The sequence below is a fragment of the Nerophis lumbriciformis genome, linkage group LG15 (genome assembly GCF_033978685.3).
Source record: "Nerophis lumbriciformis linkage group LG15, RoL_Nlum_v2.1, whole genome shotgun sequence".
NCBI lineage: Eukaryota > Metazoa > Chordata > Actinopteri > Syngnathiformes > Syngnathidae > Nerophis > Nerophis lumbriciformis.
Genome location: NC_084562.2, coordinates 34,552,909 through 34,579,703, shown reverse-complemented (window position 1 = coordinate 34,579,703; position 26,795 = coordinate 34,552,909). Strand labels below are relative to the sequence as shown.

General features: G+C 43.4%; 2 protein-coding genes across 2 annotated transcripts in view; both read right to left on the bottom strand.

Moving 5' to 3' along the window:
- The window catches only part of LOC133616074 (uncharacterized), a 78,530-nt gene extending 70,602 nt beyond the window's left edge, over nucleotides 1-7,928 (bottom strand). The window contains exons 1-2 of the mRNA XM_061975134.1: nucleotides 7,803-7,928; nucleotides 3,258-3,537 (exon numbers count right to left, since the gene is read on the bottom strand). Coding sequence (XP_061831118.1) covers nucleotides 3,258-3,533 — 276 coding nt within the window. The 5' untranslated portion in view covers nucleotides 3,534-3,537; nucleotides 7,803-7,928. The remainder of the gene's footprint in view (nucleotides 1-3,257; nucleotides 3,538-7,802) is intronic.
- Nucleotides 7,929-14,568: 6,640 nt separating this feature from the next.
- LOC133615789 (kinesin-like protein KIF16B) lies at nucleotides 14,569-18,752 on the bottom strand. The gene is made up of 2 exons (XM_061974560.1): nucleotides 17,619-18,752; nucleotides 14,569-14,643 (listed from the first exon to the last, which is right to left on the bottom strand). Exons 1-2 carry the CDS (start codon nucleotides 18,750-18,752, stop codon nucleotides 14,569-14,571), a joined length of 1,209 nt encoding a protein of 402 aa, XP_061830544.1.
- Nucleotides 18,753-26,795: the final 8,043 nt, after the last annotated feature.

The following is a 26,795-nucleotide window of genomic DNA, read 5'->3' as shown; positions in this document are numbered from 1 at the left end:
TTTAAAATAAGCATAATACGTAAATATTGTAATTATAAATGTGCCTGTTAGTACATTACATACAGGTAAAAGCCAGTAAATTAGAATATTTTGAAAAACTTGATTTATTTCAGTAATTGCATTCAAAAGGTGTAACTTGTACATTATATTTATTCATTGCACACAGACTGATGCATTCAAATGTTTATTTCATTTAATTTTGATGATTTGAAGTGGCAACAAATGAAAATCCAAAATTCCGTGTGTCACAAAATTAGAATATTACTTAAGGCTAATACAAAAAAGGGATTTTTAGAAATGTTGGCCAACTGAAAAGTATGAAAATGAAAAATATGAGCATGTACAATACTCAATACTTGGTTGGAGCTCCTTTTGCCTCAATTACTGCGTTAATGCGGCGTGGCATGGAGTCGATGAGTTTCTGGCACTGCTCAGGTGTTATGAGAGCCCAGGTTGCTCTGATAGTGGCCTTCAACTCTTCTGCGTTTTTGGGTCTGGCATTCTGCATCTTCCTTTTCACAATACCCCACAGATTTTCTATGGGGCTAAGGTCAGGGGAGTTGGCGGGCCAATTTAGAACAGAAATACCATGGTCCGTAAACCAGGCACGGGTAGATTTTGCGCTGTGTGTAGGCGCCAAGTCCTGTTGGAACTTGAAATCTCCATCTCCATAGAGCAGGTCAGCAGCAGGAAGCATGAAGTGCTCTAAAACTTGCTGGTAGACGGCTGCGTTGACCCTGGATCTCAGGAAACAGAGTGGACCGACACCAGCAGATGACATGGCACCCCAAACCATCACTGATGGTTTGGGTTGGTTTGGTTTGCATTTCCTTTGGAAATCGAGGTCCCAGAGTCTGGAGGAAGACAGGAGAGGCACAGGATCCACGTTGCCTGAAGTCTAGTGTAAAGTTTCCACCATCAGTGATGGTTTGGGGTGCCATGTCATCTGCTGGTGTCAGTCCACTCTGTTTCCTGAGATCCAGGGTCAACGCAGCCGTCTACCAGCAATTTTAGAGCACTTCATGCTTCCTGCTGCTGACCTGCTCTATGGAGATGGAGATTTCAAGTTCCAACAGGACTTGGCGCCTGCACACAGCGCAAAATCTACCCGTGCCTGGTTTACGGACCATGGTATTTCTGTTCTAAATTGGCCCGCCAACTCCCCTGACCTTAGCCCCATAGAAAATCTGTGGGGTATTGTGAAAAGGAAGATGCAGAATGCCAGACCCAAAAACGCAGAAGAGTTGAAGGCCACTATCAGAGCAACCTGGGCTCTCATAACACCTGAGCAGTGCCAGAAACTCATCGACTCCATGCCACGCCGCATTAACGCAGTAATTGAGGCAAAAGGAGCTCCAACCAAGTATTGAGTATTGTACATGCTCATATTTTTCATTTTCATACTTTTCAGTTGGCCAACATTTCTAAAAATCCCTTTTTTGTATTAGCCTTAAGTAATATTCTAATTTTGTGACACACGGAATTTTGGATTTTCATTTGTTGCCACTTCAAATCATCAAAATTAAATGAAATAAACATTTGAATGCATCAGTCTGTGTGCAATGAATAAATATAATGTACAAGTTACACATTTTGAATGCAATTACTGAAATAAATCAAGTTTTTCAAAATATTCTAATTTACTGGCTTTTACCTGTATGTGTGATTGTCATATTGTGAATGATAGGCAACATTTTTTTAAATGTGCAATCCTCCTTTAAGTCGAGATCAACATGTATGTTAGGGCTGGGCGATATATCGAATATACTCGATATATCGCGGATTTGTCTGATATTCGAGTATACGTTCTCACGCAGTTGCTTTTAGCTGCGGGCATTACACTACATGCGTTTCTCACTCTTTCTTGTCTCTCCTTCTCACAGAGAGGTAAAACAAGCGCACCTTCTTACATACGTCACATACTGTCACACGTGCAACGTCATACACCCTCGCAGAGCAGACAGGTAGCGGCATAGTAACGTTAGCTGTCGTGCTAGTGGTAATACGAGAGAAAGAAGGTGCGAATCTGGTAACAAATGATGGAATAATTAATTCCCAAGAAAAACAGCAGGGAGTCCATAGTCTGGCGGTGGTTTGGCTTCAAGCGGGTAGATGGTGAACAAGTATGCGGCAAAAGCGTTGCTACAAAAAGTAGCACCACTGCTAATGTGAAGCATCATTTGAAAAGTCACCCGCTAGAGAATGAAGAGTGCTTGAAACTCCGCATGTCAACATCTCCGGCCGGTGCCACACCCACAAAATGCCCAAGCAACCATTTCCACATCAACACCGTATGAAAGAAAATAGTCAACAACAGAAGGAGATAACGTCCGCAGGAACCTACCACATAGTGAAGGACATACACTTTTTGATTTCCTATTATGCAGCTCTTTTTTATTTTACACTTATTGAAATATCTTGTGTGACATCATGCACAAAAGTGCACTTTATTAAAATATTTATTTCAAAATATTGAGATATTAATAAAAGGCCATATCGCCCAGCCCTACTGTACGTACATGATCGACTGCTTTTGTCGAGAAAACATTTAATACCCAATTTCTATGAATAATCAGTCGGGATGTGTTGAAGCATCAACTTTCTTAAATGTTGCTAAACAACAGCAACATAGTTACTGTCTCGTTTAACTGCATTAAAATATGACTTTGTGTTCATTGCAAAGTAAGCTTAAAAATAAAAGCATGCCAGTGTTAACCTGGATTCTTCTCACACAGCAACAAACAAAATGCATCCTATTAAGATCAAATTAAAGTCCCAACGATAGTCACACACACATTATACCCATGTTCACCCCCTGGGAGGTGAGGGGAGCAGTGAGCAGCAGCAGTGGCTGCGCTTGGGAATCATTTTGGTGATTTAACCCCCAATTCCAACCCTTGATGCTGAGTGCCAAGCAGTGAGGCAATGGGTCCCATTTTTATTGTCTTTGGTATGACTCGGCCGGGGTTTGAACTCATGACCTTCCAGTCTCAGGGCGGACACTCTAACCACAAGGCCACTGAGCAGGTTTAATTAATTATTATTTTTAAGATTGTTAGCAACCGGGAAAACGATTTGAACTTGTACAAAATGTGTCATTTGTAGTTATTCAATGTCATCAAGACAAACTATAAAATTACCACAAAAGCGCGTTAGAGAAGAAAGAAAGACATACTATTTGCCAATTATACTGTATAGACATTTAAAATAGTGACATTTTATGTAAATGATAATGTTTACATGTGTGTAAAATGTACCTTATCTCCTTTTGTGCTGCTTAGAATGTCTGTTTTGGACTCCAATGTCATGATGTCATCTTGATGAGAGTGCATGCCTGCAGTATGAAACTTTTCTGCCCATTCTGTGTCACCTCCCCTCTCGAGTAGGGATCCAGCCGGCAATGATGGACCAACCCACCACAGTCCAAGTCTTCCCTCACAGGACATTGATGGTCCCACAGCAAAGCCCCTGGGTAGTAATGTGCAGAGAAATGAGGCAAGAGCAGACGGACTTGGTGGGGCAAGGCAAGCCATCACTCTGTAAGAAATAGACGTGATCTATTATGTTTCCTATAGAATCCATTCACTGTAGGAAAAAAGTGCTGTATTGTACAAATGGAGATTATTTTTGTGCAAGGCTTATTCTGATACACAAGTTATATTGAGGAGCATTACATTTTACACTTACACAAAATATTATGTCTGAAAAGGAGTAGTGAGAAGCAAAACATATTAAATCCTAACAACCCGTCATTTTGCAAGAAAGCCGTGTTTGAGCACTTGACTAGGTTAAAGCGGTAGTTCCATCCATCCATCCATCTTCTTCCGCTTATCCGAGGTCGGGTCGCGGGGGCAGCAGCCTAAGCAGGGAAGCCCAGACTTCCCTCTCCCCAGCCACTTCGTCCAGCTCCTCCCGGGGGATCCCGAGGCGTTCCCAGGACAGCCGGGAGACATAGTCTTCCCAACGTGTCCTGGGTCTTCCTCGTGGCCTCCTACCGGTCGGACATGCCCTAAACACCTCCTTAGGGAGGCGCTCGGGTGGCATCCTGACCAGATGCCCGAACCACCTCATCTGGCTCCTCTCAATGTGGAGGAGCAGCGGCTTTACTTTGAGCTCCCCCCGGATGACAGAGCTTCTCACCCTATCTCTAAGGGAGAGCCCCGCCACCCGGCGGAGGAAACTCATTTCGGCCGCTTGTACCCGTGATCTTGTCCTTTCGGTCATAACCCAAAGCTCATGACCGTAGGTGAGGATGGGAACGTAGATCGACCGGTAAATTGAGAGCTTTGCCTTCCGGCTCAGCTCCTTCTTCACCACAACGGATCGATACAGCGTCCGCATTACTGAAGACGCCGCACCGATCCGCCTGTCGATCTCACGATCCACTCTTCCCTCACTCGTGAACAAGACTCCGAGGTACTTGAACTCCTCCACTTGGGGCAAGATCTCCTCCCCAACCCGGAGATGGCACTCCACCCTTTTCCGGGCGAGAACCATGGACTCGGACTTGGAGGTGCTGATTCTCATCCCAGTCGCTTCACACTCAGCTGCGAACCGATCCAGTGAGAGCTGAAGATCCTGGCCAGATGAAGCCATCAGGACCAAATCATCTGCAAAAAGCAGAGACCTAATCCTGCAGCCACCAAACCGGATCCCCTCAACGCCTTGACTGCGCCTAGAAATTCTGTCCATAAAAGTTATGAACAGAATCGGTGACAAAGGGCAGCCTTGGCGGAGTCCAACCCTCACTGGAAACGTGTCCGACTTACTGCCGGCAATGCGAACCAAGCTCTGACACTGATCATACAGGGAGCGGACCGCCACAATCAGACAGTCCGAAACCCCATACTCTCTGAGCACTCCCCACAGGACTTCCCGAGGGACACGGTCGAATGCCTTCTCCAAGTCCACAAAGCACATGTAGACTGGTTGGGCAAACTCCCATGCACCCTCAAGGACCCTGCCGAGAGTATAGTGTGTGAATGTGAGTGTGAATAAAGCGGTAGTATGTAAAATAAATACATTTTACTAACATTTTTCAGAGCACATTTGGTCAGTAGAGGTCTGGTTGTTCTAAAACCACAGGTGGCATTCATAGCTCAAAATTATACTGTATGCCCATTATACTGTTTAGACATTTAAAATAGTGACATTTTATGTAAATGTTTACATGTGTGTAAAATGTACCTTGATAAAGTTTCATAGTCTTATCATTTAAAAATATGTATTTTTAAAAAATATGTTCCTGTTTACTTTTTTGTGAATCAACAGTTTCTCCTCTACCAGTACTTGCAACAGAAATAAATACAATTAAAGCTGCAAGCAGCATTGGTCGGGCCCGCGTATTTGGCAGGTGCTAGTCCTAAGTGTCCCAATACTTTTGTCAAGTTTTAGTCCCAAGTGTCCCAATACTTTTGTCCAGTGTAAGTGTCCCAATACTTTTGTCCAGTGGTAGTCCTAAGTTTCCCAATACTGTTGTCTACTTTTAGTCGTAAGTGTCCCAATACTTTTGTCAAGTTGTAGTCCCAAGTGTCCCAATACTTTTGTCCAGTTTTCGGCTTAAGTGTCCCAATACTTTTGTCCAGTGATAGTCATAAGTGTCCCAAGACTTTTGTCTAGTGTACCTACCTAGTCTGCATTGTGTGGGCACGCTGGTGCTTCCTGCTTTTAAGCAGCCATCTTAAAAAAAACAGCAGCGCAGCAGCATCAGCGCAGCGGTTCTTTGAAGGGTCATAAAATCAAAACCGGAGCAGGTATCAAAACTCTTTCGCCAACTTTTAATCAGAAGGGTTCAATCTCTCTCCTGTGTTAGTTTGAATCCGAAACAACAAACGCGCTCAGAGGAGATAATGTTTGAAGAAAGGTGACCGGTTTTTACAAAAATGTTGTATTGAAGGAGGAATAGCAAACTTCCTGTAGATTTTTGCTGGGGGTTGTCAATTTATGAAATGTAGGTCTAAGTGAGACCTACGGAGAGGATTGTGTTTCATGTCTCTACGACCTTCCCAGTGGGAGTTACAGGCAGTTGTGTAATTTTTTTCTTCCGAGGAGCAGTTTTTTCTCCGTTTTATTAAAAAATTGCGCTAGAGCGCAATTTTTTAATTTGGGGTTAGGTTCTTTTATTAGATCACAATTTTTGCTAGTCCTGATGTGTGCGTTCAGTTTGGTGAGTTTTGAAGCATGTTAAGGGGGTCAAATTACAGCTGAAAGAGGCAAGTGTCTGTTTTTAGTACTTTTTTGTCTTGAAGGGGGAATTGCCAACTTCCTGTTGATTTTAGCCCGAGAATGTACAATTATGAAAGGTAGGTGTAAGTCAGACCTACGCCAACTTTTAATCAGAAGGGTTCAATCTCTCTCCTGTGTTAGTTTGAATCCGAAACAACAAACGCGCTCAGAGGAGATAATGTTTGAAGAAAGGTGACCGGTTTTTACAAAAATGTTGTGTTGAAGGGGGAATAGCAAACTTCCTGTAGATTTTTGCTGGGGGTTGTCAATTTATGAAATGTAGGTCTAAGTGAGACCTACGGAGAGGATTTTGTTTCATGTCTCTACGACCTTCCCAGTGGGAGTTACAGGCAGTTGTGTAATTTTTTTCTTCCGAGGAGCAGTTTTTTCTCCGTTTTATTAAAAAATTGCGCTAGAGCAATTTATTAGATCACAATTTTTGCTAGTCCTGATGTGTGCGTTCAGTTTGGTGAGTTTTGAAGCATGTTAAGGGGGTCAAATTACAGCTGAAAGAGGCAAAAGTGTCTGTTATTAGTACTTTTTTGTCTTGAAGGGGGAATTGCCAACTTCCTGTTGATTTTAGCCCGAGAATGTACAATTATGAAAGGTAGGTGTAAGTCAGACCTACATAGAGGTTTTTGTTTCATGTCTCTCCGACCTTCCTAGTGGGAGTTACAGGCAGTCTAGTTTTTTTTTTTTCTAGGGGGCGCTAGAGCGCAATTTTTATTTTTGGGGTTAGGTTTTTTTATTAGATCACAATTTTTGCTAGTCCTGATGTGTGCGTTCAGTTTGGTGAGTTTTGAAGCATGTTAAGGGGGTCAAATTACAGCTGAAAGAGGCAAAAGTGTCTGTTTTTAGTACTTTTTTGTCTTGAAGGGGGAATTGCCAACTTCCTGTTGATTTTAGCCCGAGAATGTACAATTATGAAAGGTAGGTGTAAGTCAGACCTACATAGAGGTTTTTGTTTCATGTCTCTCCGACCTTCCTAGTGGGAGTTACAGGCAGTCTAGTTTTTTTTTTCCCTAGGGGGCGCTAGAGCGCAATTTTTATTTTTGGGGTTTGGTTTTTTTTTTTTTAAAGGCAATTTTCGCAGGTCCTGACGTGTGCGTCAAATATGGTGAGTTTTGAAGCATGCTAAGTGGGTCAAATTGCAGCTCAAAGAGGCGGCCGGTATAATAATAATAAAACCTTAGAAATTCAAGAGGTCCTTATGTTGGCCATGCGGGCCCTAAATACACCCCCGCGACCCCAAAAGGGACAAAAGGTAGAAATGGATGGATGGATGTTAATACCGAAAATACAGTAATATGTAACGCAGGGCAAGGTCATTTCTGGCCAGCCAAAACAACCCCAACACGGCTCTGCCACTAACATAGTAAGAGTTTCCGAAGAACCGGTCGCATCTTCATGTTTTCTTTTACTTGTTACTGTATTTGACAATATGGCACATGTATGTATATTATATCGCCGGTGGGCTGTTTAGAATAGAAGGGTTGACTAGCTAACTTGACACAGACAGTCTAAAGACACATGCTTCCATTATTTTTGTGACATAAAAAAAAATATTACGGACATACTTGGAATGTGTCTGTTGTCTTTCATAGCAAACTGGTGAGGTGAACCCGGTTAATTTATTCCGATTTAAACTCTGGAAAAGCTTTCGTTATCCAGCGAGAAAAAAAAAATCCAACTAGAAGTCCTCATCAGTACTGGTCCGACTGGAAATGTGCTCACCTATTTAGTGTTCCGCCCACAATAAATCGTCATTTCATTACTTTTTTTTTTAATTCACTTAAATACAAAAAAAACTTATTTGGTCTCCAGACTTACCGAAGCGCTCAGACGAAGATCTACTTTGATACTGTCCCTGTAATTGTGCCCCCAAAAGATTAAACAGAAAGTTTGGGCTTCATTCTTATGAACAACACTGACATCTAGTGGCACATCAAAACCAATGCATCAGCTCTCGGTGAGGGCCTGAAGCGCAGACACAACAAACATTGCTGTATACAGGTAAAAGCCAGTAAATTAGAATATTTTGAAAAACTTGATTTATTTCAGTAATTGCATTCAAAAGGTGTAACTTGTACATTATATTTATTCATTGCACACAGACTGATGCATTCAAATGTTTATTTCATTTAATTTTGATGATTTGAAGTGGCAACAAATGAAAATCCAAAATTCCGTGTGTCACAAAATTAGAATATTACTTAAGGCTAATACAAAAAAGGGATTTTTAGAAATGTTGGCCAACTGAAAAGTATGAAAATGAAAAATATGAGCATGTACAATACTCAATACTTGGTTGGAGCTCCTTTTGCCTCAATTACTGCGTTAATGCGGCGTGGCATGGAGTCGATGAGTTTCTGGCACTGCTCAGGTGTTATGAGAGCCCAGGTTGCTCTGATAGTGGCCTTCAACTCTTCTGCGTTTTTGGGTCTGGCATTCTGCATCTTCCTTTTCACAATACCCCACAGATTTTCTATGGGGCTAAGGTCAGGGGAGTTGGCGGGCCAATTTAGAACAGAAATACCATGGTCCGTAAACCAGGCACGGGTAGATTTTGCGCTGTGTGCAGGCGCCAAGTCCTGTTGGAACTTGAAATCTCCATCTCCATAGAGCAGGTCAGCAGCAGGAAGCATGAAGTGCTCTAAAACTTGCTGGTAGACGGCTGCGTTGACCCTGGATCTCAGGAAACAGAGTGGACCGACACCAGCAGATGACATGGCACCCCAAACCATCACCCAACCATGCACATTTTGCATTTCCTTTGAAAATCGAGGTCCCAGAGTCTGGAGGAAGACAGGAGAGGCACAGGATCCACGTTGCCTGAAGTCTAGTGTAAAGTTTCCACCATCAGTGATGGTTTGGGGTGCCATGTCATCTGCTGGTGTCGGTCCACTCTGTTTCCTGAGATCCAGGGTCAACGCAGCCGTCTACCAGCAAGTTTTAGAGCACTTCATGCTTCCTGCTGCTGACCTGCTCTATGGAGATGGAGATTTCAAGTTCCAACAGGACTTGGCGCCTGCACACAGCGCAAAATCTACCCGTGCCTGGTTTACGGACCATGGTATTTCTGTTCTAAACTGGCCCGCCAACTCCCCTGACCTTAGCCCCATAGAAAATCTGTGGGGTATTGTGAAAAGGAAGATGCAGAATGCCAGACCCAAAAACGCAGAAGAGTTGAAGGCCACTATCAGAGCAACCTGGGCTCTCATAACACCTGAGCAGTGCCAGAAACTCATCGACTCCATGCCACGCCGCATTAACGCAGTAATTGAGGCAAAAGGAGCTCCAACCAAGTATTGAGTATTGTACATGCTCATATTTTTCATTTTCATACTTTTCAGTTGGCCAACATTTCTAAAAATCCCTTTTTTGTATTAGCCTTAAGTAATATTCTAATTTTGTGACACACGGAATTTTGGATTTTCATTTGTTGCCACTTCAAATCATCAAAATTAAATGAAATAAACATTTGAATGCATCAGTCTGTGTGCAATGAATGAATATAATGTACAAGTTACACCTTTTGAATGCAATTACTGAAATAAATCAAGTTTTTCAAAATATTCAAATTTACTGGCTTTTACCTGTAGTTGGAGAAATAATAGGGTTACCCGTTTTTCGATCTTGGTGCTGCTCTCCCTTAATTGTTGGAATATTATGAAGTACAACACATGCCACAAGAATGCCACAGGTGTTAATCATTGAGGTTTTGGAGGGCTTAGCTCATTGTCAACATGGTGGACTGTTATGAGTATAACCACCACTGTCACCAACAAGAAGACTGTCAAACTCTCCGATAATGTAAACATATTAGTGTTAAACTTGCTTTTATAGAGCATTTCAAATTACTTATGTCAGTACTGTACAGAGGTGGGTAGTAACGCGCTACATTTACTCCGTTACATCTACTTGAGTAACTTTTGGGATAAATTGTACTTCTAAGAGTAGTTTTAATGCAACATACTTTTACTTTTACTTGAGTATATTTATAGAGAAGAAACGCTACTTTTACTCCGCTACTTTTATCTACATTCAGCTCGCTACTCGCTACTAATTTTTATCGATCTGTTAATGCACGCTTTGTTTGTTTTGGTCTGTCAGACAGACCTTCATAGTGCCTGCGTTTCAGCAAATACAGTCACTGGTGACGTTCACTCCGTTCCACCAATCAGATGCAGTCACTGGTGACGTTGGACCAATCAAACAGAGCCAGGCGGTCACATGACCTGACTTAAACAAGTTGAAAAACGTATTGGGGTGTTACCATTTAGTGGTCAGTTGTACGGAATATGTACTGTACTGTGCAATCTACTAATAAAAGTTTCAATCAATCAATCAAAAGTGTGAAGGAAAAAAGACCCTTTTTATTTCAATCGTACATCCCGTCAAAAGCCTGAAGACTGACTGCACAGTTCCTGTCTTCACAATAAAAGTGCCGCTCCATCGCGCCTGCGCTTTCAAAATAAGAGTCTCCGAAAGCCAGCGCAAACAAGCTAGCAAGCTACGGAATTTGCCGCCAATGTATTTCTTGTAAAGTGTATAAAAACGAATATGGAAGCTGGACAAATAAAATGCCAAAAACCAACCACTTTCATGTGGTATTAGACAGAAAGGAGGAACTTTTTTTCTCCTCCATTTGAAAACGTGGACGCTATCATCACTACTGTCTGATTACAATCAATGCAAGTCATCAGAATCAGGTAATACACCAACTTATATTCTTGTCTTCATGAAAGAAAGGAATCTATATGTGTTAAACATGCATGTATATTCATTAAAACACCTTTAACATGTAAACAAAAACGGCAAAATAAATAAATATAAATTATATACTGTATATATATATATAAATGTGTATATATATATATATAAATGTGTGTGTATATATATATATATATATATATATATATATATATATATATATATATATATATGTGTGTGTGTATATATATATATGTGTGTATGTATATATATATATATATATATATATATATATATATATATATATGTCTTAATAAGGTTATCCAAAAAATAGTGCTCGATACCGTAGTAGAGCGCAATATATGTATGTGTGGGAAAAAAAATCACAAGACTATTTCATCTCTACAGGCCTGTTTCATGAGGGGGGGTACCCTCAATCATCAGGAGATTTTAATGGGAGCATTCGCATACCATAGTTTATATAGGGCACAGAGTGGGTGGGTACAGGCTGGCGTAGGGGCGTGGTGATTGGCTCATGTGTTACCTAGGAGGTGTTTCCGTCTATGGCGGCATGCTGTTACAATTTCGCTGCGCTTGTTGAGGGATGACAGGTCTGGACGGTAAATAATAAACAGTTTCTCTTTCAAGCATAGGTTGCATCTTTTATTACCACTATTGTAAGGTGTGCTGGATGCAAGAATTTGCCATGTTATTGAATATTCAATAGAGCGACTCCAAAACCAACAAAGGCTGTAACTGTCGAAAGAAACCTGATTGCCCTCTCAACGGGGGGTGCTTACAAACATCAGTTGTCTACCAATCTAAGGTAATACGCAAGGACATTAACACATCCGACACATATGTAGGATTAACCGAGGGAGAATTCAAAACCAGATGGAACAATCACAAGGCTTCTTTCAGGAACCAAAACCTGCGAAATACCACAGAACTCAGCAAACACATTTGGGACCTCAAAGACAATAATGTTGAATATTCAATAACATGGCAAATTCTTGCATCCAGCACACCTTACAATAGTGGTAATAAAAGATGCAACCTATGCTTGAAAGAGAAACTGTTTATTATTTACCGTCCAGACCTGCCATCCCTCAACAAGCGCAGCGAAATTGTAACAGCATGCCGCCATAGACGGAAACACCTCCTAGGTAACACATGAGCCAATCACCACGCCCCTACGCCAGCCTGTACCCACCCACTCTGTGCCCTATATAAACTATGGTATGCGAATGCTCCCATTAAAATCTCCTGATGATTGAGGGTACCCCCCCTCATGAAACAGGCCTGTAGAGATGAAATAGTCTTGTGATTTTTTTCCCCACACATACATATATATATATATATATATATATATATATATATATATGTGTGTGTGTGTGTGTGTATATATATATATATATATATATATATATATATATATATATATATAGATGATATGTGTGTGTATGTTACTCATCAGTTACTCAGTACTTGAGTAGTTTTTTCACAATATACTTTTTACTTTTACTCAAGTAAATATTTGGGTGACTACTCCTTACTTTTACTTGAGTAATAAATCTCTAAAGTAACAGTACTCTTACTTGAGTACAATTTCTGGCTACTCTACCCACCTCTGGTACTGTATGCTTTAATAAGTATACTACTTAGTTACTGAGGGTGACAATTGACAGCCTAGTGCTGTCCCAAATCTATTACTGTCTTTACTTACATTAATAATGGCAATATTTACCTGCTTCCCGCTTCTTCTTAAAGTTAACCCCTTCCCTTCTGCTATAGGCCAAGATGGTGATAATTAAGGGTGGTTAGGCTCCCATCCATCCATTTTCTACCGCTTATTCCCTTTAGGGTCGCGGGGGGCGCTGGAGCCTATCTCAGCTACAATCGGGCGGAAGGCGGGGTACACCCTGGACAAGTCGCCACCTCATCGCAGGGCCAACACAGATAGACAGACAACATTCACACTCACATCCACACACTAGGGCCAATTTAGTGTTGCCAATCAACCTATCCCCAGGTGCATGTCTTTGGAGGTGGGAGGAAGCCGGAGTACCCGGCGGGAACCCACGCAGTCACGGGGAGAACATGCAAACTCCACACAGAAAGATCCCGAGGCCGGGATTGAACTCACGACTACTCAGGACCTTCGTATTGTGAGGCAGACGCACTAACCCCTCTGCCACCGTGCTGCCCCTGGTTAGGCTCCATTAAGTGCAAAATCCGGGTACTGATGCTGCTGCCATGATTTCACATGACAGAGATTAGCTTCTTGTATTTTTAATTATTTCCTGTCCCAGCACATTTACTGTTCATTCCACTTCCTGTTTGCCTTTATCTGGCACTTAGGACACATCTGTACCTGGTTGCCAATCAGGATGCATCTTACGACAGCCGTGCCCTGGCTGGATCATATACTTTGCTTGCTTTGCGCTTCATACATGTTTCTTCTTTGTGCACATCTTCGTGTTTTGTGTTACTTGAGTTTTCCCTTCAGAGTCTTGTTCACGAGTGAGGGAAGAGTGGATCGTGAGATCGACAGGCGGATCGGTGCGGCGTCTTCAGTAATGCGGACGCTGTATCGATCCGTTGTGGTGAAGAAGGAGCTGAGCCGGAAGGCAAAGCTCTCAATTTACCGGTCGATCTACGTTCCCATCCTCACCTATGGTCATGAGGTTTGGGTTATGACCGAAAGGACAAGATCACGGGTACAAGCGGCCGAAATGAGTTTCCTCCGCCGGGTGGCGGGGCTCTCCCTTAGAGATAGGGTGAGAAGCTCTGTCATTCGGGGGGAGCTCAAAGTAAAGCCGCTGCTCCTCCACATTGAGAGGAGCCAGATGAGGTGGTTCGGGCATCTGGTCAGGATGCCACCCGAGCGCCTCCCTAAGGAGGTGTTTAGGGCATGTCCGACCGGTAGGAGGCCGCGGGGAAGACCCAGGACACGCTGGGAAGACTATCTCTCCCGGCTGGCCTGGGAACGCCTCGGGATCCCCCGGGAGGAGCTGGACGAAGTGGCTGGGGAGAGGGAAGTCTGGGCTTCCCTGCTTAGGCTGCTGCCCCCGCGACCCGACCTCGGATAAGCGGAAGAAGATGGATGGATGGATGGATGGATGGAGTTTTCCCTTATAAAAAGGGCTTCTTTTCTGCACTTGCCTGACGTCTCTGCATCCCGTGGTCCGGACAAACACTGAAACGTAACAGCCGCATTGCATTTTGTCATATGTCTCAGTGTGAACAACTTTCAAGCACTCGAAAGGCTAAGTACAAGTAATGAAGTGCACAACTTGAGACACAACCACAAGGTTTAGCTAAGTCAACATATGTTAAGCCATCTGAAGAAAAATATTGACATTTCTGTTTTGTGTTATGTGTGACAGAGCAAGTTAGTGTAATCTAATCACATTACTCATTGATAATGAATTAATGTTATTTTTAGAACATGGTGTGGGCCGAAAATATTGTAAGTAGTGTGAATATTCCCCAAAATGATATTGCATTGGTGTTTGTTAATGAAAAATGTTTTCGTTAGTGCCCTTTGATGACCTGTTCTACTAAAAAAAAAAAATTGAATCCCAAATTATGAAAATGTCTTGTTTTTTCCATTGTGATGATTAGGGACTATAAAGACGGTTTCTGTGGAGGCTGGTTGCAGACAGTGACGTGGTCTTTGTGGCGGGTGGGGTGGAAAGGATGCTTGAGTCACAAGGCAAAACAGCCGTTATACAATTTCAACACTGTTTTAATATTTCTTCTGAGTCAATAATACATTCTCTTCACCTCAAAAAGCAGAGCTTGTTAAAACTCATAGACAAAATGTGAAAGGTGTGTTTGTTGTCTGCACCTGGAAAAAAAACTAGAGGTGCCTCACCTTGTGTAATGGAAAAATCTCTTTAATGAGACTTCTCTATTCAAGCATCTTTTCAATGCAGGCCACTAATATTCTCATGATTTAGCAGCATAGTGTATGTAAAATTGTTTATTATTCGCAAGCAGAATAATATAACACTTACTTTAAAGGCATAACACGTGTATGTGGTTACCTTTCACATTTTTATAGGGGCGGCATGGCGTAGTGGGTAGAACAACCGTGCCAGAAACCTGAGGGTTGCAGGTTCGCTCCCCGCCTCTTACCATCCAAAAATTGCTGCCATTGGGTCCTTGGGCGGGACACTTCACCCTTTGCCCCCGGTGCCACTCACACCGGCGAATTGAATGATGAATGACAGGTGGTGGTCGGAGGGGCCGTTGGCGCAAATTGCAGCCACGCTTCCGTCAGTCTACCCCAGGGCAGCTGTGGCTATGAAAATAGCTTACACACCACCAGGTGTGAACGAATGATGGGTTCTACATGTAAAGCGACTTTGGGTACTTAGAAAAGCGCTATATAAATCCCAGTTATTATTATTATTATTATTTGAACCTATATACCAATTTCCAGTGCTTGGAAATCAGTATCGGTACTAATTGCTACCAATTTTCTGTACTTTTGTGTGTGTTTATGTGGTAATAATTGTTAATTTGTTTAATAATACATGCCCCTAAAGCTGACCAACACGCCGGATTGTAGTCAGCTGGAGGCGTGTCTTAATGAAATTAAACAATGGATGTCCGCTAACTTCTTGCAACTCAACACTAAGAAAACGGAAATGCTGATTATCGGTCCTGCTAAACACCGACATTTATTTGATAATACCACCTTAACATTTGACAACCAAACAATTACACAAAGCGACTCAGTAAAGAATCTGGGTATTATCTTCGACCCAACTCTCTCCTTTGAGTCACACATTAAGAGTGTTACTAAAACGGCCTTCTTTCATCTCCGTAATATCGCTAAAATTCGTTCCATTTTGTCCACTAGCGACGCTGAGATCATTATTCATGCGTTCGTTACGTCTCGTCTCGATTACTGTAACGTATTATTTTCGGGTCTCCCTATGTCTAGCATTAAAAAATTACAGTTGGTACAAAATGCGGCTGCTAGACTTTTGACAAGAACAAGAAAGTTTGATCATATTACGCCTATACTGGCTCACCTGCACTGGCTTCCTGTGCACTTAAGATGTGACTTTAAGGTTTTACTACTTACGTATAAAATACTACACGGTCTAGCTCCAGCCTATCTTACCGATTGTATTGTACCATATGTCCCGGCAAGAAATCTGCGTTCAAAGAACTCCGGCTTATTAGTGATTCCCAGAGCCCAAAAAAAGTCAGCGGGCTATAGAGCGTTTTCTATTCGGGCTCCAGCACTATGGAATGCCCTCCCGGTAACAATTAGAGATGCTACCTCAGTAGAAACATTTAAGTCCCATCTCAAAACTCATTTGTATACTCTAGCCTTTGAATAGCCCCCCTTTTTTTAGACCAGTTGATCTGCCGTTTCTTTTCTTTTCTCCTCTGCTCCCCCCTATCCCTTGTGGAGGGGAAGACACACAGATCCGGTGGCCATGGATGGGGTGCTGGCTGTCCGGGGTCGGGACCCGGGGTGGACCGCTCGCCTGTATATCGGTTGGGAACATCTCTGCGCTGCTGACCCGTCTCCGCTCGGGATGGTTTCCTGCTGACCCCACTGTGGACAGGACTCTTACTGTTATGCTGGATCCACTATGGACTGGACTCTCACAATATTATGTTAGACCCACTCGACATCCATTGCATTCGGTCTCCCTAGAGGGGGGGGGGGGGGTTACCCACATATGCGGTCCTCTCCAAGGTTTCTCATAGTCATTCACATCGACGTCCCACTGGGGTGAGTTTTTCCTTGCCCTTATGTGGGCTATACCGAGGATGTCGTTGTGGCTTGTGCAGCCCTTTGAGACACTTGTGATTTAGGGCTATATAAATAAACATTGATTGATTGATTGAATAATAAAATAAAAAACATTCTTCGACATTTAACACTGAGCTGATCATGATAACTGTGCTGTCCAGTTGTTTACATACACAGTCTCATTTGCAAGTATGCATTTCTTTCAGTTTGTCCTGTGTGTGTTGCAGTAGCCAAAAAGTAGTCTATTGCTATTAAATTGAATGGGCCAGTCTTGCTTTATGATGAGTCCTACAGATTGTTTATACTGTAAGTATTGTACATATTACACCCCTGCTGTTTGATTTTAAGGTGCATCTAAGTAATGGTTTTGATTGCCAAATGCAGTGTAAAATTGCCAATGTTAATCAGGAGCATGTTTATGTAGTATCCAATGTAAATTAGCATTGCGTTAGCTTAAAAATTGGAGCCTTATTTTCAATTGCTTGTCCTCAGGCATTCTTTGTTGGCATTGTGAGAATGAGATATTTTTAAGTGTAAAGCAGCTAGTATTTTCCCATATTGTGTGTCTTCTCGTGACCTCCTTGCTTTTATCTTATGTCCGCTAGTAAATGATAAATAAATGGGTTGTACTTGTATAGCGCTTTTCTACCTTCAAGGTACTCAAAGCGCTTTGACACTACTTCCACATTTACCCATTCACACACTCACTCACACACTGATGGAGGGAGCTGCCATGCAAGGTGCTACCAGCACCCATCAGGAGCAAGGGTGAAGTGTCTTGCTCAGGACACAACGGACATGACAAGGTTGGTACTAGGTGGGGGATTGAACCAGGGACCCTCGGGTCGCGCACGGCCACTCTTCCACTGCGCCACGCCGTCCTACTCAACATTGCCAACATGCCTGGCTGTTTATTGGCGCTGCAGCAACACCAACTGGTGAGTTGGCTCAACTCCAGAACACTATGGGTTTCCTCCCATCTGCAGGTCCACTCCTTGGTTAGGGTATAAATCTTTTCCTCATTCTGATGCAGCTCCTCCTCTACCTTCAGTGAGGAAGACAGCTGTTTATGAGAAACCAGTTTGGTTCCTTCTAGTAGATTCTTCAGCCTGGTGACCTCTGCCTGCAGCTCTCTGATCAACTTGACGCTACTGTCTTCATTCACTGTTGGGGAATTCACGATGTTTCGCGCACGGCTAGCGTATCGCAATGTGCTCAAGGTCTCTGCATAGTGCAGATCAGCGGGGGAAATGGTTGCAATCATGGTGGTCTTTGAGTTTCCACCCAGGCTGTCTTTAAGCAGCCATGTCAGCACAGAATCTCTGTATGGGATGAAGATCTTCTGCTTTTTGCTTGTTCGCTCTACCGCACTGAGGTCAGCCAATGCCGAGATGACAGTGCCGAGGGTGACGAGGGATTTGTTAATGTTGGCTCCCTCCTTCAGCCTGACGCCTGAAGTGCGAGTTGCATCAGCCCTCTCGCTGCCAGCCAGGTCGACCAGGTGGATCTTACTCAGCATCTCACATGGCAACTCGGCATCAAACCATGCCTGAGTAAAGTTGATGGTAAAGATGGCGTGTGAGCGACTACTGCAGTCATTCATCCCCGTGCTGGCAGTGATACGTTTGGCATTCCCAACAGCTATCAACTCTTCCATGTTCCTGTAGCTGTGAACCAAGTGCTTAGATAGATGCTCAACATATGGCCCATCCCTCGGGTGTTCTCGAACTCTTAAACCTCCACCATCCGTAGCCATGCTCTTCTTTTGGAGTAGATCATGCACACGTTCATTGTAGATCTCCTTAAAGCTGACTTCTGTACGAAATGAGACATGATGATCGAGCATGCTTCTTTCAGCTATTTTGGAGAACAAGCCTTCACAGATCCTTGGAATTAACCCTTTTTCCTCCGTGTGACCCATCATTGTGTAGGATTTTCCTGATCCAGTTTGTCCATAGGCAAACACACAAGCATTAAATCCCTCACATGCAGCTTTCAAGACATCATGCCCCAAATCATTAAAAATCATTTAGTAAACCCTTCGTTTTGTCTTAAGGGCTCCTGTTTGTCGGCTCACAGAGCTGTTTTGGCCAGTTTCGTATCTGTTTTGAAGAAACAGCTGCATTTCTCTTCTTGTTTGAATTTAGACCTTGCTTGGCGATGCTATGGTTGCGTTGTAAGGGCTGGTCTCCTAAAGCTTTAGTAAAACTTGGCCAAGAACTATTCTGTCTCAGTGGTCCTTTTTACTCAACATATATGTCGTCCAAAAGAACTTGGGAGTGACCAGTGTGTTTTATTCCCTGAGAGGAAGACTGGTCAAGCGCTACAGCATGGAAAATTGGAATATGACCTGTTTTGCCCTCCAAAAAATGTGAGCCAGTGCCGAGTCTGCAACTAGACGTAACGTCTTGTGCAACCCAGGCATCAACATTTTTACTCTGTAGACGGAATTCAGCAGGTACCCATCCCTAGGTGTTCAATCAATGTTTCTGCAAACTTTATGATGGCGACATGCTGACAAACAGAAACGAGCATGCGCCATTTAACCCAGAAAATGAAGGACTGAGCAATCAGAGGCTCGGCCGTGATAGGCTCCAGCTCACCCATGACTTTTTACAGTAACTTGCTTGACTAGACCTAAAATCATTGGTTTGGTGCTAACAATGCACATTTATCAGGGTCGTCCTAATTTGTTGACTGAGAAAAAGCATCGCGTGGACATCGGGGGCGGTACCTCTGGATTGGCAGACCGGGGTGGTGGTTCCTCTCTTTAAGAAGGGGAACCGGAGGGTGTGTTCTAACTATCGTGGGATCACACTCCTCAGCCTTCCCGGTAAGGTCTATTCAGGTGTACTGGAGAGGAGGCTACGCCGGATAGTCGAACCTCGGATTCAGGAGGAACAGTGTGGTTTTCGTCCTGGTCGTGGAACTGTGGACCAGCTCTATACTCTCGGCAGGGTCCTTGAGGGTGCATGGGAGTTTGCCCAACCAGTCTACATGTGTTTTGTGGACTTGGAGAAGGCATTCGACCGTGTCCCTCGGGAAGTCCTGTGGGGAGTGCTCAGAGAGTACGGGGTATCGGACTGTCTGATTGTGGCAGTCCGCTCCCTGTATGATCAGTGCCAGAGCTTGGTCCGCATTGCCGGTAGTAAGTCGGACACGTTTCCAGTGAGGGTTGGACTCCGCCAAGGCTGCCCTTTGTCACCGATTCTGTTCATAACTTTTATGGACAGAATTTCTAGGCGCAGTCAAGGCGTTGAGGGGATCTGGTTTGGTGGCTGCAGGATTAGGTCTCTGCTTTTTGCAGATGATGTGGTCCTGATGGCTTCATCTGGCCAGGATCTTCAGCTCTCACTGGATCGGTTCGCAGCTGAGTGTGAAGCGACTGGGATGAGAATCAGCACCTCCAAGTCCGAGTCCATGGTTCTCGCCCGGAAAAGGGTGGAGTGCCATCTCCGGGTTGGGGAGGAGATCTTGCCCCAAGTGGAGGAGTTCAAGTACCTCGGAGTCTTGTTCACGAGTGGGGGAAGAGTGGATCGTGAGATCGACAGGCGGATCGGTGCGGCGTCTTCAGTAATGCGGACGCTGTATCGATCCGTTGTGGTGAAGAAGGAGCTGAGCCGGAAGGCAAAGCTCTCAATTTACCGGTCGATCTACGTTCCCATCCTCACCTATGGTCATGAGCTTTGGGTTATGACCGAAAGGACAAGATCTCGGGTACAAGCGGCCGAAATGAGTTTCCTCCGCCGGGTGGCGGTGCTCTCCCTTAGAGATAGGGTGAGAAGCTCTGTCATCCGGGAGGAGCTCAAAGTAAAGCCGCTGCTCCTCCACATCGAGAGGAGCCAGATGAGGTGGTTCGGGCATCTGGTCAGGATGCCACCCGAACGCCTCCCTAGGGAGGTGTTTAGGGCACGTCCCACCGGTAGGAGGCCGCGGGGAAGACCCAGGACACGTTGGGAAGACTATGTCTCCCGGCTGGCCTGGGAACGCCTCGGGGTGCCACAGGAAGAGCTGGACGAAGTGGCTGGGGAGAGGGAAGTCTGGGCTTCCCTGCTTAAGCTGCTGCCCCCGCGACCCGACCTCGGATAAGCGGAAGAAGATGGATGGATGGATGGATGGAGAAAAAGAAAGACATGAGTGACATAAGTGTAAAACAGATGTAATTCTTTTATTATACACAGCAGGAACAATACAGTAATAAAAAGTGAGTGCACCCCTCATATTTCAGCAACTGGTTTATATCTGACTCTTAGAGTAGTCATTGTACAGCTTGTAAACCATAATACATTTACTGTCCACTGAAAATAATTGGCGACAAAAGTAGAGCATCTTAAGTCCATGTAAAATCTGTACATGTCGTTTAGTCATGCTCATTGTTTGACTGGACCAACTGAACGTGTGTCATAGATTACAGCTGTTCAAATTTGGTGCTTTGGGTACAATTCTTTCATAGTGTGGCCACAGGATTAAGGCAGTGTTAGATAACAATGGTGCTCACACTAAGTAGCAGAGGTGGGACCAAGTCATTGTTTTGCAAGTCACAAGTAAGTCTCAAGTCTTTGCCCTCAAGTCCGAGTCAAGTCCCGAGTCAAGACAGGCAAGCCCCGAGTCAAGTCCAAAGTCAAGACTGGAAAGTCTCAAGTCAAGTCCTAAGTCCTGCATTTTGAGTTTCGAGTCCTTTCAAGTCCTTTTAACCACAGACTAATATATTAACACAGATTGTGTATGCTTTTCAAATGCTGTACTTATTTATTAAAACAAGTGCATTTTAAATTGCAGGAAAGAAAATTGTGCTGACATTGCACTTTATAATAGCACTATTAACCAGTCATTTTAAACATTAACTCATTCCTTTACAGAACAAACACATTGAAAAATAAAGTGCAAATGTACTTATTTGTACAAAAGTGTTAACATTGAAAAAACATGACATATACGTGAACATAACAAAAAAGTTGTACTTTTTATATGTCAGGGCCCTATGCTGCATTGCATTTGCAAAAGAGCAAATTAGCCAAGAGTCTGTCAGTCATTTGTGCACGATGGGGGCGTAGTATGATGCCACCATGGCTGAAAACTCGCTCCACTGGAGCACTGGAGGCAGGCACTGCCAAGACTCTCATGGCCACTCGGAACAGTGAAGGAAGAGTCTTCATGTTCAATGCCCAGAACAAAAGGGGGGAGAGAGTTGTTTTGGGTTGGTGCACTACTTGTAAGTGTATCTTGTGGTTGGGGACCACTGAGGTAAACAACCAACAGTATGTCAGAAAGCTAGCTAAAACGGTACACATATTCATAATATAGTATACATTTTAACTGACCTTTATTTTACTATTTTTGTCTTTTTTTTAGGTGGCTAAAATACGCGGTGCTGCTGACCGCCGTCTAACGTTACGTGTGATATATTGACTAACGTAACCCTGCTTAAAAAAATCACTGAACAAAAAGTATGAATAAGGTAGTGAACTGCAACAGATTCCCGTGTTTGCAATAACGTTATAACGTTAGCAGTGAGTTTACAGCCTCACTGATTTAACTACACAGCAAATAAAAGTCACGTTACTTAGCCAATAAACGTTATCTTACATTCAAAACTTACCGTTCTTTGTGCAACTTCAAATGCCGGACGAAGTTGGAAGTTGTTGCCTCTCCATCAGTAATTTTGGAACCGCATGTGTTGCATACTGCAAACCGTTTTGTGTTGACCACCTCGTAATTTTTATACCCAAACGAAATTATTTTAGGCATCATTTTTTGTTCACTGGCGTGTGGTTTGGACATGTCTTCTTCGTTGGTTGTCCTGCAATTTGATTGGATGAATGCTGTGTGATGAAAACAAAGTAGATCTAATTTGATTGGCTGTTGTACTGACAGCACACCAGCTGACACACGCAACGCTGATAGACAAGTACACAATGAAAAATACGGAGCGCTCCCGAATAACTTTTTCATCTTTGGGTTTTGGGGAAAGTAGCAAGTCATGTCAAGTCATGTCAATTCAAAAGGCTCAAGTCCAAGTGAAGTCACAAGTCATTGATGTTAAAGTCTAAGTCGAGTTGCAAGTCTTTTTACATTTTGTCAAGTCGAGTCTAAAGTCATCAAATTCATGACTCGAGTCTGACTCGAGTCCAAGTCATGTGACTCGAGTCCACACCTCTGCTAAGTAGTCATACTTGCTGAATATGTTCACTGTGAAGTGTATTCACTTGTGTTACCGTATCTTTCGGAGTATAAATCGCACCGGAGTATAAGTCGCACCTGCCGAAAATGCATAATAAAGAAGGAAAAAACATGTAAATCGCACTGGAGCCCGGCCAAACTATGAAAAAAACTGCGACTTATAGTCCGAAAAATACGGTACTAGCTACTTGGGCAATACTGGTGGTGTGTTGACAGTAAATCTATGCTGCTTCACAAGCTGTACACTGACTACTCTAAGTTACACCAATGTTTCATGTAGTATATAGTAGTGTCCTTTGATAAAAAAATAAAATAAAATGGCTGCTGAAATGGGACAGGTGTTGTCACTTTTGTGAGATACTTGATGTATCAAATGTAGTAAATACAAACCCTGTTTCCATATGAGTTGGGAAATTGTGTTAGATGTAAATATAAACGGAATACAATGATTTGCAAATCCTTTTCAACCCATATTCAATTGAATGCACTACAAAGACAAGATATTTGATGTTCAAACTCATAAACTTTTTTTTTTTTTTTGCAAATAATAATTAACTTAGAATTTCATGGCTGCAACACGTGCCAAAGTAGTTGGGAAAGGGCATGTTCACCACTGTGTTACATGGCCTTTCCTTTTAACAACACTCAGTAAACGTTTGGGATCTGAGGAGACACATTTTTTAAGCTTCTCAGGTGGAATTCTTTCCCATTCTTGCTTGATGTACAGTCCGGGGGCCTCTGTTGTGGTATTTTAGGCTTCATAATGCGCCACACATTTTCAATGGGAGACAGGTCTGGACTACAGGCAGGCCGGTCTAGTACCCGCACTCTTTTACTATGAAGCCACGTTGATGTAACACGTGGCTTTGCATTCTCTTGCTGAAATAAGCAGGGGCGTCCATGGTAACGTTGCTTGGATGGCAACATATGTTGCTCCAAAACCTGTATGAGCATTAATGGCGCCTTCACAGATGTGTAAGTTACCCATGTCTTGGGCACTAATACACCCCCATACCATCACAGATGCTGGCTTTTCAACTTTGCGCCTATAACAATCCGGATGGTTCTTTTCCTCTTTGGTCCGGAGGACACGACGTCCACAAATTCCAAAAACAATTTGAAATGTGGACTCGTCAGACCACAGAACACTTTTCCACTTTGTATCAGTCCATCTTAGATGAGCTCAGGCCCAGCGAAGCCGACGGCGTTTCTGGGTGTTGTTGATAAACGGTTTTCGCCTTGCATAGGAGAGTTTTAACTTGCACTTACAGATGTAGCGACCAACTCTAGTTACTGACAGTGGGTTTCTGAAGTGTTCCTGAGCCCATGTGGTGATATCCTTTACACACTGATGTCGCTTGTTGATGCAGTACAGCCTGAAGGATCGAAGGTCACAGGCTTAGCTGCTTACGTGCAGTGATTTCTCCAGATTCTCTGAACCCTTTGATGATATTACGGACCGTAGATGGTGAAATCCCTAAATTCCTTCCAATAGCTGGTTGAGAAAGGTTTTTCTTAAACTGTTCAACAATTTGCTCACGCATTTGTGAATGACTGAGCATTTCATGGAATCTACTTTTATACCCAATCATGGCACCCACCTGTTCCCAATTGGCCTGTTCACCTGTGAGTGTTTGATGAGCATTCCTCAACTTTATCAGTATTTATTGCCACCTTTCCCAACTTCTTTGTCACGTGTTGCTGGCATCAAATTATAAAGTTAATGATTATTTGTTTTTTTTTATGAGTTTGAACATCAAATATGTTGTCTTTGTAGCATATTCAACTGAATATGGGTTGAAAATGATTTGCAAATCATCGTATTCCGTTTATATTTACATCTAACACAATTTCCCAACTCATATGGAAACGGGGTTTGTAAATCAACAACTAAGGAAATACTAAACTAAACATAACATGATCCAGGCAACAGATCATCACATCTTGTCAACAAAAGACAGCACCCAGAGCCTTCAGGATCTCCGGGCGGATCTCATCCATCCCCAGCTTTTTAACTACCTTGGCAACCTCAGCCCCAGAAATAAGAGAGCCCACCACAGATCCCCCAGGCACTGTTTCCTCTTTCTTTAAGAGTACTTTTGTTGTCAATTTTGACTACATAGACAATAAATCTTCCTTCCTGCCATGCTTTTATTTTGAAACTTACTTTGCATTTAACAGGATGTCTGTAATGCTTACTGCCGTGTAATGTGACAGTAGTTATGTTGCTGTCGCGATAATGACAAAGTTAAGAATACTACATCACATGTAGACATAAAAGGACACAATTTTCATAAAAAAAAAAAATCACCTTTGGCTCTCAAAACCACTTAAGTGGAACTTGCACAGCAAGAACACGGTAGTCCAGGACTTGAGTTGGTAAGTGGTGGGTAACTACTACTGTGTTTGTAGGATCCCTTGGACCACAGACCTTAGTCAAACATAGCCTTGTGTGTGCTGACCAATCACCATGGTAACAGAAGTTCTTTAAGTGATACAGTAGGGTACAATGACAGACCAAGTCAAAAAGAAGAAAAAGAAGTGGATGATATTCATTGAATTAAAAAAAGAAGTCATCAAAAACATGACCGTGTGTGTCGCCAGCTTGTTGAAGAAATTTTAACGCATAACTGCTAGTCCGCACCATATTGAAGCAGCATGAGTGTAATGCCAGCTACGAATGTTAAAATATTATCTACAAACCCCGTTTCCATATGAGTTGGGAAATTGTGTTAGATGTAAATATAAACGGAATACAATGATTTGCAAATCCTTTTCAACCCATATTCAGTTGAATGCACTACAAAGACAAGATATTTGATGTTCAAACTCATACACGTTATTTTCTTTTGCAAATAATCCATCCATCCATCTTCTTCCGCTTATCCGAGGTCGGGTCGCGGGGGCAGCAGCCTAAGCAGGGAAGCCCAGACTTCCCTCTCCCCAGCCACTTCGTCCAGCTCCTCCCGGGGGATCCCGAGGCGTTCCCAGGCCAGCCGGGAGACATAGTCTTCCCAACGTGTCCTGGGTCTTCCTCGTGGCCTCCTACTGGTCGGACATGCCCTAAACACCTCCCTAGGGAGGCGCTCGGGTGGCATCCTGACCAGATGCCCGAACCACCTCATCTGGCTCCTCTCGATGTGGAGGAGCAGCGGCTTTACTTTGAGCTCCCCCCGGATGACAGAGCTTCTCACCCTATCTCTAAGGGAGAGCCCCGCCACCCGGCGGAGGAAACTCATTTCGGCCGCTTGTACCCGTGATCTTGTCCTTTCGGTCATAACCCAAAGCTCATGACCATAGGTGAGGATGGGAACGTAGATCGACCGGTAAATTGAGAGCTTTGCCTTCCGGCTCAGCTCCTTCTTCACCACAACGGATCGATACAGCGTCCGCATTACTGAAGACGCCGCACCGATCCGCCTGTCGATCTCACGATCCACTCTTCCCCCACTCGTGAACAAGACTCCGAGGTACTTGAACTCCTCCACTTGGGGCAAGATCTCCTCCCCAACCCGGAGATGGCACTCCACCCTTTTCCGGGCGAGAACCATGGACTCGTACTTGGAGGTGCTGATTCTCATTTTTTGCAAATAATAATTAACTTAAAATTTCATGGCTGCAACACGCGCCAAAGTAGTTGGGAAAGGGCATGTTCACCACTGTGTTACATGGCCTTTCCTTTTACCAACACTCAGTAAACGTTTGGGAACTGAGGAGACACATTTTTTAAGCTTCTCAGGTGGAATTATTTCCCATTCTTGCTTGATGTACAGCTTAAGTTGTTCAACAGTCCGGGGGTCTTCGTTGTGGTATTTTAGGCTTCATAATGCGCCACACATTTTCAATGGGAGACAGGTCTGGACTACAGGCAGGCCAGTCTAGTACCCGCACT